Source organism: Aphis gossypii, chromosome 1 (assembly GCF_020184175.1).
Source record: "Aphis gossypii isolate Hap1 chromosome 1, ASM2018417v2, whole genome shotgun sequence".
NCBI lineage: Eukaryota > Metazoa > Arthropoda > Insecta > Hemiptera > Aphididae > Aphis > Aphis gossypii.
Genome location: NC_065530.1, coordinates 85,415,283 through 85,433,626, shown reverse-complemented (window position 1 = coordinate 85,433,626; position 18,344 = coordinate 85,415,283). Strand labels below are relative to the sequence as shown.

The following is an 18,344-nucleotide window of genomic DNA, read 5'->3' as shown; positions in this document are numbered from 1 at the left end:
AAAATTAAAATAAACAATTAAATTCATAATTGAATAAAATAAAAAAAAAATGATTAATTTTTACATGCACCGTTCGTTAATCGTTGAAATAATATTTATCATTTATCCATTATAGATACATGATGATTGATGATAATTAATAAATATAAGCCATATATGCGTTGTTAGGTTTAGGATATTATATGCAATATTATGTATAATATAATATATTATACTAATTATTAGTAATGCTGTACACTATTTATTATTTTCTTAACAGATCTTTGATATTATAATTTATAATATATTATGCACAGGTCGTGTACATAATATTATACAAAATAACACCGTCGTGACATCATATTATGTTATACTATACTATAGCATAATATTATATAGTTTTATACTATATTATAATATATAAGATGTGTATTATATATATATATATTGTAATATAGTAGGCGTATGTGGCCTAATCTGATAAAACGAAAACAATAAAAATGTATACCTTATATTCCTTTGTCTGAGCTTTAACCCAGTTGAGTAGGCGATCTTTGATTGACGAAGCGCTCCGCGCCAGGGCGGGATCGGTGAATTTATAGCAAGGACGCGTTTGTGAGCTATAAGCAAAACGCCCCGAATATGTTACCATTATATTATATGTTACTGTAGAACATTCATTCAAGCATGACATGCCGAAGTTAACATTAAAAAAAGTTTATACATTGTATATATTGTATAAACAATTATGCATAAAATATTCGATAGAATGTACAATGTTATTTGTATGACAAAAATCAATTACCTGTACCTATAATTATATTTTAAGATGATCACAATTTATTTTTTTATTTTATTTAAGAAAAAAGTAATTATTGTTTCCCGATTATATCACAAATATATTAAATATACCTACAACTAAACACGTTACCTACAATAAATTATCGAATATTAAAATATTGAACATTGTTTAAAGTATGACTTTTAAATTTTAATTAACATTTAATCATAATTCATAACTCATCCCTACAGTAATAATTTTATAATTTTATTTTTATATTTAAAAACAATATTATAAGATTTTTATTTTAAGATTAGGTATACCAATTTCCCACATGAAATTAAAATTTTTACCCGACAACCAGAACCAAATTAGAGTTAAATAAAGTAATCAAGAACATGTAATATTATTATTATTATGAAGCTATAAAGTATATCGATATTTATAATCAGTCTTTCTGACTATATATAATTTAATAAATCAAGTTGCGTTTAGTTTAATGTTAGTATTTGAAATAATAATAATCCGATAGACGGCGGTTTTGAAGAGTCTTTTTACAATTAATCTTAATTTTTTAAATCTGCGATTTAAATTCAAATTACTTACTTTGGAGCCGAGTTCTGGCGTTCGAGTTGCTGGAACTTGGCAAACGGTGAAGAACTAACGCTATTTGCTGTAAACATAAATTTTAAATTATTAGTTGCACTCTTTCCGACAAAATTTAAAAATAACGATAAAAATAAAACAATTTACCTTTAGTCAAACGGTTACTAGAAGTTGTTGTCCTAGTATGCACTAAAAACCAAAAACAATATAAATACTTATGTTCAATAAAATAATTTAAATTGATTGTTATCATACCTTCAGTTTTTACATACGATCCATTTTCGGTTTTGCTGGACACACTCGTCGAATTCGACTCGGTAACTTCTAAAACAAAAGTAAACAAAAAGTTGTAGTAAAATAATTAAGTAAAATTCAACGTCACACACAAAAAATGCTATAAACAATTTACAATATATAGTACAATGCTGCGAATTGTGCATACGTATACATGTGTATATATTATGCATTATATATTAAAATATAAAAATAGTAACACAATAACATTAAAAAAATAAATCATCAAACGTTTTGATGGGAGCGAGTTTAAAATATTATAATTAGTATACAGTGAAACAGTTCAATTAATCAAGTTCTAACACAAAACATATTATGAAAACAAGAAAAAAAAAACATGCGTCAGTAGTGCTAGTAAAAAGCAATAGTCGCGTCGTTTGACTGCGATCGGTTATATATGTACACACTATAGGGGACAATCGAGCGAGCGGATTTAACAACGCAAGTACACACAAAATAGGTACAGGCTATATTCTTGTAAATTACATGATTAAACGATTTTTAGCATATTATTAATATTGCTATTGTATTTAAAACGCACAAAACATCAATCACTATATAATACTATTGTGTATTATATTGTTATGTGGAGTTAACATGCGAAAATATTTTTATTATTTTTCTGTTCGAAAAAACACACAAAGAAAACGACTACACGACCACAAGAACGTACTTATTGGTGTTCAACGCAGTGCGCACATAGACACGAAGAATAGCTACAGATGAATAGACACTCTTCGATTTAATGTTATCCACTCGCTCCTCGGATATCCTCAAAATGCAGTACAAAAGTGTGTGTGTGTGTGTGTATGTGTGTATAATATATATATATATTAAAGAAATACATGTTAAACGATATACGCGATTAGGAAACATAGTTTAGAATATTATTAAATACATAACGTAATAATATAGTATTATTGTTGTGACTAGAAAAAAAATGCGCAAACATAATATTATATTATACAGTGCACTCATCATGCCGTATAAATTAATTAAAATAATTATCGTATATAGAATAATAAGAATAAAAACGAAATGCAAAATATATCACGAAAAAAAAACTAAAATTTATAGACACATCATAATATAATAATAATATATACGGTAGAGAGGGTGTTTGTCCATGTAGGGGTTGGTGGGTGGGATAGTTGGGGTGGGCAGACTGGCGGTATATTATTGTAACGGTGACGATCGTGTATGTATAGAAACGACGGGCCAGAGCTATTTGGACGGTCTGGTGGCCTCTTTGAAGAGGCTTTCGAACGTGTCGTCCACTTTGTCAATGTCGTCGTTGAGCTTCACCAGTTTCGGGGACGCGCGCCTGCCGGAGGACACGGACTCCGTGCCGGGGTGTAAGTGTTGCCGGACGATGTCTTGCTTTTGAGCGATCTCCCGTTTGCAGTGCATGTAACCCTCGTACGGGGCGGACGCGTGCCTGAGCGGCATGGCCGCGGGTATGTGAGGGAGAGGCGACCGGGCAGCCGCCCTGCTCTGGCCCACGATCATCTGGTGCCAGGACTCGGACTTTTGCAGGACGGACGGCATGCGCACCGGTGAGTTGGTGGGCGACCGTTGCTGCGTCACCACTCGTGGGCTTCTGGTCGGCGGTTTGGGAGCGGTATTGGAAGACTGCAGTGAATTATTGTTGTGATGCGCCGAAATCGATTTAACCGACGATGAAGCCGGAAATGATTGACGGACCGGCGCCGGGATCGTTTTTAACAACGACGACGAAGACGGATATGACGACGACAGCGCCGGATATGACGACGGTGATGGTCCGCCACCGATACGGTCGGACCTCTGTTTGCTCTTGACTATAGTGGCCGTCTGAGGGCTGCCCATGACCCGGCTGACCACAGTGGCCGGTTGTGGGGCGCATTCGTAGTGTGGTGTTGGAGGACTCACCGGGTCATCAGACGCGTCCGAATACACGAACGGCCTATGGGCCGTGGTCACCGAACTGTTGTACAAAGGCAAATTTTTCGGGTAAGGGACAATTCGGGGAGGCTCTAATAACGACGTCTCTAACTTTGGGACCGGCTTCAGTGGCACGAACTGCTGTTGCTTGAGTTGTTGCTGCTGAACCGGCTTGAACGCGGACCGGGCACCGTGTGAAAAACCGCGATTCTCTCCGGACCACTTGCCGGTAGCGACGGCAGCGGGGGCGGTGTCGGGCTTGAAAGATGTGAATTTCTTGGTTCGATAATAAGCAATGCTATCGTCTGACGGACATTTGCAAATGTCGTGCCAAAAAGTTTTCGCCACGTTCCTGTTTGGTGACACGGCGGCCGAAGCGGTGGTCATCACACCGCCACCGCCACTGCCGATCTTCCTTTCGAACGTTGTCTTAATCCGACCGAAGCGGTTGCCCCAGTTACCCTGTAGTTTGCCCTGCAACGGGTTATAAGCCGAAGCCGTTGCTGCTTTTTCGTCCGCCTCGGCCTGTTGTCGCAACAGGGCCAAATATTTCTTGTCGTTAGCCGTTTTGGGTTCGAACAAGGGCACTCCGCCGCCAGAGGTAGTCACCGGTGGAGGTTCTTTGATTTGAGGGACACGTCGCGGCCGGTATTCATCGTCGTCTCCGGACGACCGTCCCCGCTCGCCGGCCGCACCGCGTTTCAATTTCACGCGCTTACCCTGCAACCGGAACTTGCGACAATGATCGTTGGAAGCGATCTGCAGCAATCGCTGTGCCGACGAAACGGATCTGCGGCCATCGTCGTCATCGTCATCATCACCGGAAGAAGACGACGGAGACGACGACCCACCCGCAGACGATTCGGACGAATCGCGAAGCGATATCGTCGTCGTCGTGGAAGTCTTACGCCTCTTGCAGTCCAAGTCTTCGACGACCACTTGCTGTGCCGGAGGAAATGAGAAAGAGTTACAGTTTTGCAGAGCATGTCTCGACGGTTCCGGTATGACGCAGTCTTCGGCCAAGTGATTAGTGCGCTTAGGTGGTGGTGGTACGAATTTGACAGGTCTGAATGTCTTGGGGGCAGCCACTTCGTAGCTCCGCGGCGTATTACGCGCAGACTCTGCCGCCACGGGTGCTGTAGGCGCGGCAGTTCTATTGTTTTCGCCATATCCGTTCTCCTCCAGCCATCGCCTGGCGTCCTGCAGTTCCTCAGACGATACGCCGACCGTGTGTCGGTCTTGTCGTCCTACTGCAGTCTTACGGTTCCAGCACTTCCGGGGCGGCGGTGTCGGTTTTCCGGTCTGATCATTGGACGACAGCTTCAAGCTGGTCTGCAATTTCGTAAGCAGTTCGACGACTGACGAACGCCTGAGCGGGTCCAAAGCCGGTAACGCGCTCTCTAGGTTGGCCAAAGCCCCTTGCACTTGCACCAATATCTTTTGGTTTACTTCCTCGCCCGACTCCGTCCCCGAATCATCGACCGCGGTCGCGATAGGTTTTACATTTAAATTACACATAGGCTTCAATAACTCACCGTTTTTTTCGTTGCTCGTAGTGTTGTCTGTAAGGCCAGCCTGGGCGACGACATCCGTACACGCTGAAATTACATTAAACAAGAATAATATTCATCACTCTCAGTTATGAAAACAACACAAACCACGGTTTAGCAAACATACTAGTACTTATTACACGATAAATGTATGATTTAATCAAAAAATCAACAACCGTCGAAATAGTTAATAATACAATATAATATTACAAATGTCCTGGTTTTATAGACTTAAGCGAGCCAACATAAAAATATCAAATATATGCCGAATTTAAGTTACCATATGAAATGATGCCAGAATCTAATCTCAGAATTCCAGTGGAATTCGTTTTAAGAAAAATAAAGTGGACGATTAAAAATATATAATAGAATATAGTAAATATGTATACATATTATACGCATTTATATTAACGTAGCTTTTATACGACGACATGGTAGTATAGTACTACAATGTGTTTAAATTAGATGACATACTTGTTTACGTAAAATTTTGGTGGTATAAATATAGTAGCTACCTAATAACACTATACGTTTATTATTTACAGTGACATGTCTATACTATATTATATCTATTACAATATTTTGTATTCAAACGATTTTACTATTATAATACTATTATTATTAATATTACGTTGATCTTATATGTTATATTTATATATAACGCACAGTTATCAATAACATAAGTAAAAGTATTTTGAGCAATTATTATTTTAATTTTTGTTTCTTGAGAGATGTAAAAAAACTAATTTAATTTTGATAATAAGAATAAAAAAAATGAGGTACCTTAAACCATTATTTTCTTATTAAAATTGTTAACTCATTTTTAGGTATCTTAAAGTTAAATCATAAATATTTTACTGTAATCATAAAAAAGTTAAATATAGTATAGCTCAGTTGAAATTATTCGTTTTGATTTTAAGATGAAAATTTTTTTTTTTGTATAATAAAACATATATTATTACGCTAAATTTCATGAAATAAAATAATTAATATATTATAATTGTGTATACCTACATATGATTAAAATTATTACTATTATACTTGTAACCTAAAGGACAATTCCGTAATTAATTAAATTGTATAATTCAGTTAAGTTACCTTTATGTTCTGCCATGATTTGCCTTAACCTGGCTCTGATTTTTCTCCTTTGATCGTAATCTGGGCAAGATTCCAACTAAATAATTAAACATTTGTTAAATAAACGAACGAGTAAATTATCTATACTGTTATACTGATAATAATATGATACTAACCAAAATTTGTAATTGTTTTTCGTCCCAAATATTATCGAGTTCTTGTTCGTTTAGGTTCTTCCTAATCACAGGAGATTTCTGAAAAAAAAACGAATGGTAAATAGTATTGTGTCCATATGGTATTGTAATGTACACACAATAATAGCCTTCGTTCTATTTAACCGGTCAATATTGTGTTAACAGGTGTCAATCTAAATAAGGACCCTCGTGCACAATACACATAAATACAAATTTATGAATTCACTTGTAAAAATAGTTGGCAACGTGTTTTATTTGCTGGGACACGGCCAAACGTTGGCCTAATAATATTCATGGAATCAAGATTTTGGGTTTTCCGTGTGTGTTACTACCTATATTGCCTATTGAAAATAAATACGAAAATAACAAAAACAACATCCCTTACATTCAGAGTGGAAATATTGACATTCTGAAAACAGACCACACTGTAGAACAAAACGCGTTCCCACGATTCGTGTTCATGGCGAGACTTTTAAATAAAAGTATAAAACTACCTACCTTAAAATTATAACCTACGCTTTCCTGTACAATAACACAATTTTTTTACGGTCAGACATTTGAAATTTATCTTATTAAATTTTATTCATTACCTATATTATACACTCGATCAGACTAATCAGCCAAACGACGTACCCGAAATCGTATACCTATATTACAACCTACACTAATAAGTATAACCAAAATGTAAAACAATAAAAATCGATTGACTACGGACGAACTGCACTCTCTTTGACGTATAGGTACCTACTGAACGCAAAACTAATAGTCGAATGTGAGAAATATGATTAGATGAGAAAAAATAAAAACGATTTTTTTGTCGGCGACACGAACACACTCAATATACACAGAAATAGTTGCGCGCGTAGCCAAGTATAAACTGAACTGCGTGGCCAACGGAGCATTCGACGTCGAGCGAACCACCGCGCTGACCAAAATAGGATTTGCCTTCAAATATTATTTTCGTCGTGAAACGCGCAAAGCCAAAATGCGTTGTCCAACGGGTAGGGAAATTAACAGTTAGTAGAGTAGTCATACTATTATTGACCGTTGTATTATGTGCGGTCCAAACAAAGACGTCGATTTTTTACCATCATATTTTGCTATACTTATTTATCGCGAACGAAACGGACAGGTGGTAACTGCCTAAATAGCCGCCTTTATCGTTGATAACAAAATATTATAATATACAAATTTCCGAAAATGTCGCGAACCGGCAGGGGAAACAAATAAGCGCCATGGCGCATTTACGCCGTAAACAAACATACAAAGCAATTGAAATATTCTCTGTATTTATAAATTTATAATACGTACGTTATTGATATATATATATATATAATAATGTATATGAGTATGTGACGTAATTTAGTAGCGAACAGTTCTTAAATAATAGATTACACTATTCTTACAACATTGTTTATAATATATTACCTATACGTGTAATATATATATTATATATAGACCTATAGTAAACGTTTTGTTTTGTTTTACGTTTATCCTAATCGTCATTTTGATATTTAAATGTAAAAACATTACGACTATAATAAAATAACTACGTAAAACTAAGAAATTAACCAGAACAAAAACACATGCATTGTTTTAAATTTTTATTGACTTAAATAAACATTATATGGAAAATATATTTATTTCAGAAAAAATATATTTTATCAAAAACGAAATGACCAAATTTTTATAAAATATTAAAAAATAACATTGTCCCACCCACAATCATTTTCATATATCTAACACTTTTTTTAAAATTATGGCAACATAAATAAACACAAATAAGTACTTATACGGATTAGATATAGAAAATCATGTAAAATATATTTTTAATTATTGATAATGGCTAACTATGATTTATGATGGTAGATAATTTATTTTTCATCTATAAACTATTTAAAAATAAATTTAAATAAAGCTTTCTCACTTTTTTAAAATATACAATACACCTATTGAATAAGAAAACAACATCCAACATTTTTGTAAACTAATTCAATACAGAATGATTTCAATTTTAAGATAAACAATTATAGCTTTATGAAATAATTATTTTTAAGTAACAAATTATAACACCATTAAGACGAAATATGGAAGATGAAGTTATTTTTAACATATGTAAAATACTACGATTGTGAAATGACTATCAACACAACCGTTAAATGTTTTCTGACATATAAATACTATAAAATAATTTTTTTTTTATAGTATTAAATACATAAAAAGAACTATTAATTATTCAGTGAGATTTTAATATTTATTGGATACAGAGAAACGAGATAAATTTTGTTAAAAATGTATGCAGTTTATTTAGAGTTATTATACCATTAGTATATTTTAGTAAATTAAAACTGAAATGGCAAATGTACTAAAAAGTAAAAACTAATCAAGATAACAAAAATTAGTTGTAAACAAAACTTTTCATAAAACACCTACATTTATTTTTATTTTTTGTTCATGACAATATATATATGTTTATTTCCCACTCCCCAATGATTTGCGTTCTAGTTGCACATATATTTCTTATAATAATAATATAAAATATTTTTAACTTGCAGCTAATTGTATTGTCGACTCACCAGTCATTGTGTTTAAGTTTTAGCTTGATATCTTTAACCAAGTTTAGTATTAGCACAGAACAATAAATGGTATTAGTCTGAATTTACTACTCTATATAGTAATATCAGATAATATGTTAAATTTATTGAATACTATTTTTAGTTTTTTTGTCACTGTTTCTACCAATGGTGATGCAAACGAGTTTTTGTAGAACAATAATAATTGTCTCAGAGCTAAAATGAGATGGTGGGGAAAGATGTAAGCTTGAAATTTTTTAATTGAAAATTGTTTTTTTCATTGAAATTTTCTGAAAATTTTAGTTTAATGTATTTTTCTTAACACAATAATTTTATCAAAACATTTATGCATTCAAGACTCAACATTTTTACTTGTGTAAGAATACAATATTTTTAATAATAGATAAAAATACACATTTATTACCAAGATAAATATTATATACCTACTGATTTATATAAATATATAGTTTTTTTGTATTTTGTATTTGCTATATAATATAATATTAATATATTATTATGTTCAATAGAATAATATTAAAATTGGTAAATGGGTAATAGAAGTAAGTACATAGTTTTAAATATGAATATGAAGGTTAGAAATACTATTACCAACTGTATAACAACAAAGGATTTAATTGATGAGAAATTATAAAATTATCATAATTTACAACTTTTTGAAAATGTTCATGAAAATTTACTTCGCCATGGGTAGTGGGTACCTATTGGTTAAGAACAAACGAGTAATGAAAAATTTTATATTTCCAAATATATATTGTGCTTACAAAACATTATGAACAATTTCAGCCTTTACCAGAAAAAGAGTTTTATAGGTACCTATAATAGTTACAATGCTATTAATTTTTTTCTTGTTTCTGAGATAAACTATGTTCATCTAGGTTAAATTTATCAAAATATTAGCCTTAGATCAGCAATATTTCAACAAAAGTTGGAGAGTTTGATTGATGTTGATTTCTTATGAAAATGACATACAAATTAATATTGATGAAGTTATAAACAAATTTAGATTTCCTCAACTGTATTGGAAAAAATTAATGTTTGGATAACTACAAATTAAAAGGATGGTAGCTTAAAGGTATTCTGTATTTAATGATAGGGTTTACTTATGTAAGTTGGCTTAATTTAAATTTTAAAGTATTAAAGTAGTTGTTTTTATATAATTATGAAAAGTTATTTTTATTGTAATACCTAAAGCGTGAAATTTCAAAATGTCAAATTTGTTATAGAATTATAATGAGTGATGCAACTACTAAAATTTTTTCTTATTCCACAGATGAAAAATTGTATGCCACTACTAGTTCATAGTAATACATAGGTAGTTGAATAAATAATAATAATGTATATTTTTTATACAAAATGCTATAATATATAGAACCCATTCATGAAATTAAAAGATTTGTATAATATTTTTGTAAGGTATTTATAACTTATTACACTGATATTTATCAATCTATCAATCTATCAAGAAATATCTAACAAATAGTACAAACGAATATTATGATAGTTTCTAATTTTAAGTTATTAGATTTTATTTTAATTTATATTATTGTTGTACCTGTGCTCTTTGTTTTTCTACTTGGTTAACAAGTGCAGCGCTACTTGTAGTAGTAACTGAAGCAGGAGATTTATTTCCTTGTTCCATTCCATGAAGAATGACTGATGCACCTAAAAACTTGTTGAGTAATGCACGAGCTTCAGTGTCTTCATTGGTATCACCACTTTCAACAACTATAATATTTGAAAAAAATAAATTACAAATTAGCATAAACATTTCACTTTCAAAGTATTCAAATATTTAATACTTGCATTCATAATATTATATATATTTATTTTAATCATTATTTACCTAAATCTGCATTTCGCATTCTAGTTAAAACATCTTGTACACCGGTCACTCTTGAATTATTATCAAGGAAGGATGTAGCAGTTCCACTGTTTTTAGATGTATTCACTTTAGTAGTTACTGTTTTTTCTTCAACTTGTCGTGAGCCATTAGACAAATCAGATTTAGCAGTTCTGTTCTGTTTCAAACTAGATGAAACTGAAATATTAAATTGTTAATTAAATATTATACAGCATATACTGATATATCTATTATCTATACAATAATATCAATAATATTCATCCTATACTTAAAACATAATATTATTTTACCAAAAGACAAAAATCACTGAAAAACATTATTGGTTAATATGTTTTTCTTTGTTTTCATTAAAGCCAAAGGTAAATATTTATATTCTTTTTTTTTAAAGTTTATTCTTTAGTATAATTGTATCAATAATAACTTTTAATTGAAAAATGGCCAATATAGTTTAACATATGATTTTAAACTTACAAAGAGATTATTTTTCAAAATATTATGATAAACTATAATATACCTAACTATGTTTGAAGATTTAATAGGTAATTAATTATTAATTGTCTAATAAAAGATAGGTACTAAATAACCTTTTTTACATTTTACAAGAGATCAAAAATCAAAATTGACATTAAACTATAACATTCAATTATGCAAAAATACATTTAGTATCTATCAATTGAATTACCACGGAATAATTAAAATGGATATAATATTGATAAGAATTATACTGAAATGATACATTAAAATATTGTAGTGTATGTTTAAAAATTTTAAAAATAACCTAAAAAAAGAAACATTTACTGTAACTTTGTTACTGTAGACCTATAATAGATAATAAATTACCAGTGGCTTGTTGAAATTTATGTTGAAGTGCCTTGATTGAATCTCCACGCACCAAACTTGATCTTGGAGTGGACTGTGCCGACTGTGGTGATTCTTCAGTTTTTTCATGTCCATTTAATTCTTTTGATGAACGCCTGCTGTCATTAAAACTTTCTTGGCTAAACCTCTTTTGGATAGTTTCAAATTTGTCATTGGTTCGGCTTCTTTTTACTACTTTGTTTCCATCAACACGATCAGATTCATTAAGTTCTTCAGTAATTTCAGTAATTTGGGGACCAGTATCTTTTCCAATAGCTGTAGTAGCTGTAGTGACTTTAGCAATGCCCTTTTTGGCATCTGAACTATCTGGGTTTTGATAGGTATAATGTCCCCGAGTAAGTTTTCCTGATGGTTCTTGGTCATTCACAGAAGACAATTCACCTATAACAAGTCAAATATTATGTTAATATCTATTTTGATTTTACATTATAAACTAGAATTATATTATAAATTCTAATTATATATATTTCTAATAATCGTTTAAAATTTACCTAATATTCAAAAATTAAATTATAATGAAGTCTGAAAAAAATTAGATACCTGATAAAATCACTTTATGTTCCCATTGTATTTGTGAAATTTGAAAAATTATAAAAGCTATGATAAAAAGAAAAAATACTATGGGCCATGTGTACGAAAATATTAGAAAACTAAAAACTAGGCCAATATTCAAGACACAGTCCCAAGAAGGTTTCATTTAAAAATATATGATGCACTAAGTTGAACGTAATATAGTAGTCTTAACACTTGCTGTTGCTATACACAAATAACGGCTTTTGAAGTGCTTCGAGTTTTTTCGTGTTTTAATTACGTTTTGGAAGAAGTCCAATTTGAATTATTTTGTTTTATTTTCACCTAGCCTAACGCTCAATCACGTGTCATTGTTACATAACATAATGTATAATATAAATTCGCCATTTCTCACAATAGTTTAATTGCAAAATCAATTTAATAAAACTACGCAATTAAAAAAATAAGTCTTAAATATATTATAATATGATCATACGGAGGTACTAACCTTTCAAGAAATCTTGTGTAACTGAAACATTTCCAGATCCATCGGATCGCATAACACTCTTTGACTGAAATACTGTTGATTGACTTTTACTTTTAACTATAGTTTCTAAAACATTTTAAATAATTTTAAATTAATTAAAAACCAATGTATTACACTTAATATCTTAAAATACCATTGTTTTGATCATCTTCTGATTTTTTAATAATCGAACGCAACGAAGTTATTTGATTGGGGTCTGAAAATCCATTTTCTTCAAAAGTTGAATACAAACCCTCATCTTTAGTATCAAGTATAAAACTATCTCTGAATTTTGCTTTTGGTTTTTGTCTAGGCTGTGAGTCCAATTTGGAACTCTCTTCTGAAAATGAACATTAAATATAATTAAACTAAAACTAATTAAATAAAAAATAATAATAATAAATTTATTAAATTAAATAGAAGTAATAAGTTGACAAATAACTAGTGATAAAAAGTATATTTTTTTCAAAGATTTTTATGATCCGGAAATTTATAAAATTATTATCAATCACAATATTGAAAAATATAAAATAAAATACAAAAAAATAAAACTAACAAATAAAATAATGTTTTTCTATTTGGCTATAATAAAAACAGAATGCTTTTGTTTATTCTACATACCAATACATATTTATTTATGAGTTGCGTATGAAATGTGTATTACTGACGTGCATTTCTTAAATTAAGGGGCCTGAGCTGCAAACGAAATCTATCTTCTTTTTAAAAATATTTATGTGTACCCCTTCTAATTATATTTTAATCGTTAAGACGTACACTACACATTCTTATTACATTTTAATATCCCACTTTCTAATTATTTTCCCCCGATTCAACCAATTTTGACACGTTTTTGTTGATGTACTTCGAGGTTTAAATTAACAAAATAATATAATAATAATATGACAAAATAAGTTTTAAAATCTCATAATATACATTTAGAAAATTATGAAAAAATATAATGTACCATGTACTTATTGCAGTACTTATAATATTATGTAGATATACTCGTACATCACCCAAAAATACGGCATTTACCTAACATTTACTATTCACTATCGAATGTTTGGATTTGAAAAATATAATAAAATACCTACTTTGAATTCACAATGACTGCGAATACGTAAATTTATGACACCATGACATTTTATAAATTATAATATTTCTCATATCAGTACAGTTACTCTGTATAGAAGTATGTACATGAAGAACTAAGGATATCTAACCATTATAAATAAACTTACTAGCGTGTTTTTCATGCTTGAGCACCAAATCCTTTAGCTGCGGAGATACCGGCGGTTCCGGCATGTCGTCGTAAATAGGTTCTTCTTCGTTTTTACCAATGCTCTGCAACGCTTTAAGTCCGAACAGCGGTTTACCCTTGTGGTCGGTGATCAGTTGGTCAACGCCGCCTTTTTGCTCGGACGTTGTATGATATACAGTGCTCGTAGACTCTTGCACCGTATACGTGTTCTCGGACTGCAACGCTTTCAGACCGAACGACCTTTGTTTTTGATCAGAAACCCGAGTGTCACGCGAATCAGTTTCGCAACGGGCAGACGACGAAAACGAATCGTTCTCTGGAAAAGAAACGACAAGTCTCAATAACAACAACGTAGGAATATAGATAGATCATTGATCTGAGAAACGCGTAGGTATACTGAAGCGAAATATATATATATTGCACTGTACTCACCGCTTACAGACGATTGATTGGCGTTGTTTTTCCTGAGAGCTCTCAATCCGAACAACGGTCTACCATTGTCGTCGGTAGGACCCACGCCGTAGCTAGACGTAATCAAATCGGTAACGTTTTGTTCTTGGTAAAGGTTTGCGCTGTTGCTGACTTGATCACTTTTTACTGCGAAAAAATAATTAAATAATATAATGACAAAAATAATTAGTTAAAATAATAAACTATGAAATAAAATACCCGAATGAATAATAAAATATGGTTGACTTTTTAATAACAATTTAATACAAACGTTAACCGTAAAATAAAACGTTTTAAATCATTTTTAGAATAAAAGCAAATAAAATAATATTATTAAATTACGATGTTATAATGACAAACGATTTAAAATAATACATCACGACAGGCATAATAAATAGCATTACTGTTGTTACGTTTGCAGACTACGAGAGAATACGGGGCAACCGTTTATTCCATCAAAATTGATAAATATATTAAATTATAATACATCTTATTTTGTCATGTAAGTTTTGTGTTTTTGTCTTTTGATTTTACGTAATAACTAATATTTATTGTTTTTAAGTACCTTTACAAAGAAAAAAAACCAAATATCGGTTTTTAATTTCACGCTATAAAGAATGTTTCCTTTTTCTAACTGTAGTCTACTAGAATATTATTGTCAACAACATTACGACACGTTACTTTATATTAAAATAATTGTTAAATCAATACCATTAGAAAAATTATTATTTGTCTAATAGCATAACAATGATAGTTATTTTACAGCGATTGTTAATGTTATTTAAATCTCATAATGCATTAATGTATTACGCCTGCAGACATATATGCTGTAGGCGTGCATTTTATACAATAACAATATTGACGCCATTCAATGATTCACCTCTTGTGTGTATAAAGGGTACAATTAACTATTAAGTACGTTTCAATGTTATCGACTGCAAAACATTTTTATTTTATCTAGATAAATAGGTACAATAAAAGAGATATCAGTGAGATCAAAGAGACATACACTCGTACATCGTATAATAATAATATGATAACGTGTTTAGTTTTATTATAGGTAAATAATAATAATTGCACGTTAATACAAACGTCGTATAGATACCGTCGATATCGACTACTGAACAAAATGTATAAATCTAGAAACATGATTTATGCAAAATTAAAAAAAATCTACAACTTAAGATCTACGTTTACAGAAAGACGAAATACGATTTTTGAAAGTGTTGTTGATTTATTACATTTTATATTATAGTTACCACTTAAGGGGTTTACCACTTACTAGAAATTTCAATCAAATAATCCTATTGATGTATTAATTTTAATTACGTCAATTGTTTTTTTTATTTTGTTTATGTCTAGCTATTTATTTTCTGGGCGATGCACACCACACTCAGATAAAAATATTTTTTGACAACACCATTAAATTTAATTAAATACATTTTTAAAATATCGGTAACAACTAACAATATTTGATGAGAACGAATTTCTAAATTCATATAGGAGGATTATGTCAATGATATCCACCGCACGGTTATAGTGATGTGCGTATCGAATGCGTTATCGTTTTATATTACTTATTATATCTAGGTATTATGGGAAAACATCAGATATGTATAGGTAGTGTCAAAGAACTGTTACGTGACGGTTTTTTTCCTAATTTCCATATCAATTATGTTACGCAACTGCAATTTTCGATCTTGGTAACAAACATTTGGGAGCGTAAAAAAGTAATTCAGTTACAATAAAAAAAGCTCATGCACAAGATCATAATTTTTATTGGCCAATATTAAAATATTAAAATTTGTGTGTATAAAAAATAGATAAATTAAGAAACGTCTGTAAAACCGGGTTGATATTCTGTATGCTTATTTATTTATTTAATACATAGGTAACAAAATGCTTATAGCGCGTTACTTACAAGGTGAATATATTATTCAATTTTACATGACACGGTGTAGTGAAAGCGGTGGCTTGAGGTTTTTGTACACATAAATAGCATAACTACTTTTGATCAAGTAACTACTTTTGTTTAGTTGATTGTTGGATTAATAAATTAAACATTATAGTTAAAGAAAACAATTAATTTGAACATTGAATGGGTATATTTTATTTTGGAAGATGTATGGAAGTAAAATATTAAGATTGACAGATATAAATGCTGATATATTTGGGTTAAGGTTAAAAAAGGTTTTATTTTTTTGGTTGGAAACGAATCAATTTGGAGCTAGCCATTTTAAGTTTCATTTAGTGTTTACACAGACTATCCTAGGAACAATTACGTCAGCTATTCATAATCCCATTTGTCTGAATTAAATCACTGTTTATTAGCCAACAAATGAGTTAACCGAAATATAAAGTATTTTAAACACATAAAACACGGTCAATTTTAGGATAATATTATATAAAACATTTTAGTTCATTAAACTCTAAAATATATACCATATAATATTTCTATACAGAACAAAAGTTACAAATATAAAATGAGTATTTTTTTTTTGTTTAGTAGTATACATCATTTTGATAAACACAATAAATGCTTAGGGTATAAATTGATTTAATGTGTAATTTTCTATAAATAGATACCTACTGTTACAATCTATTTGAGAAAAATAAAGAATATAATATTTTGAAATATTATATTATGCTGTTATAACTTATTATTGTTTGCTAATACATAAAATAATTTCAGGGAAATAAACAATATAGGTATAGATTTTAATTTAGAAAAAAGTATTTTAAACACACGTGGGTACCTTTATAGATACCAAGGTGACTAACAAATGTAAATAACAAACGATGTTATAGTTATGGCCCATATAAGTATCGTCACATTTAGGTCACCGTTTAATATTATATGTGTGCGAGATGATATTTTGTATTAGTTTTTTTATCATGATGGTGATTTTTTTTATTATTCGCAGGAAATGACCAACGGAAATACGGTTACGGACTACAAAATAATTGACCGGTGCGCGTGTGATTTAGGTGTGTCACCCATATAATGTAACTACTACCGCTTACCTATAGACTATAAGTTATGTGTGTCTATAATTTATTTTCAAAATATTCGCCCAGATGTTTGCATTATTCAATTTAAGACTATAACATATTATAATATTCAAGGCATGAGTGTTGTAAGATAATTTGCCACTAACAACCTATTGTTATTTAAAACGGGAGTGGAGTGTCTAATTCGATATCTATAACAGTATCAAAACCAAACATTACACATGCGAATAAAAAAATAATACGATATAAAGCCGCGTAACCTAGTAATTTTTGACCAAATTTTCAAGTAAGCAATGATAAATAATTAATATTAGAATTAACAACTAAATAATATGATAGAATATACTAACTACCAACATAGTAAAGTAAATATAATTTATATTTATATGATGGTAATTGAGCTATACAGTACACGTCGTTTAAATTCGCAAGCATTTACTGTACCATAGAAATACAGATTATGTAATTTCCCGAAAGATAAAAAATAAAAATAAAGTGAATTAAAATGAGAAAATTGAAATCACAATCTGGCAGATTGGTTATGGTTCAGGAGCGCAATAGTCAAACCAGCTAGACTAATTGATCATAAGCAGAAAATGTTAAATGTATATTAGTTATACATATTTAAATTTTAATATTTTTAAATACAGTAATATATGCCTTTACACTTATACGATCTCTAAGTTATTAGTGTATAAAACAGAATATAATATATAACACAAGTTAAAAAAAATTATTTAGTTTGTTAATTTTAATTAGAAAATTTTTAAAGACACTGAGAAAAAAATTGGCACGACTTTCGGCAATACTTAAAGTCCGGGTCTAATAGCCTTCAAGGGTTATTTTA

General features: G+C 30.6%; 1 protein-coding gene across 5 annotated transcripts in view; it reads right to left on the bottom strand.

Moving 5' to 3' along the window:
• Nucleotides 1–18,344, bottom strand: part of LOC114125438 (serine-rich adhesin for platelets) — a 47,562-nt gene that overhangs the window by 2,281 nt on the left and 26,937 nt on the right. For 3 of the 5 annotated variants that reach the window (XR_007603144.1, XM_027989115.2, XM_050197229.1), the window contains exons 6-19: nucleotides 14,468–14,632; nucleotides 14,016–14,351; nucleotides 12,929–13,114; nucleotides 12,757–12,861; nucleotides 11,700–12,119; nucleotides 10,842–11,036; nucleotides 10,551–10,723; nucleotides 6,387–6,464; nucleotides 6,232–6,307; nucleotides 5,119–5,181; nucleotides 1,622–1,690; nucleotides 1,514–1,555; nucleotides 1,367–1,433; nucleotides 488–599 (exon numbers count right to left, since the gene is read on the bottom strand). Coding sequence is in view for 4 of the 5 variants with exons in the window: in XM_027989115.2 (XP_027844916.2) it covers nucleotides 488–599; nucleotides 1,367–1,433; nucleotides 1,514–1,555; nucleotides 1,622–1,690; nucleotides 5,119–5,181; nucleotides 6,232–6,307; nucleotides 6,387–6,464; nucleotides 10,551–10,723; nucleotides 10,842–11,036; nucleotides 11,700–12,119; nucleotides 12,757–12,861; nucleotides 12,929–13,114; nucleotides 14,016–14,351; nucleotides 14,468–14,632 (2,087 nt within the window). In the remaining variant the exon portion in view is untranslated. The remainder of the gene's footprint in view (nucleotides 1–487; nucleotides 600–1,366; nucleotides 1,434–1,513; nucleotides 1,556–1,621; nucleotides 1,691–5,118; nucleotides 5,182–6,231; nucleotides 6,308–6,386; nucleotides 6,465–10,550; nucleotides 10,724–10,841; nucleotides 11,037–11,699; nucleotides 12,120–12,756; nucleotides 12,862–12,928; nucleotides 13,115–14,015; nucleotides 14,352–14,467; nucleotides 14,633–18,344) is intronic. The other 2 variants (XM_027989276.2, XM_050197230.1) reach the window with 2 other exon arrangements.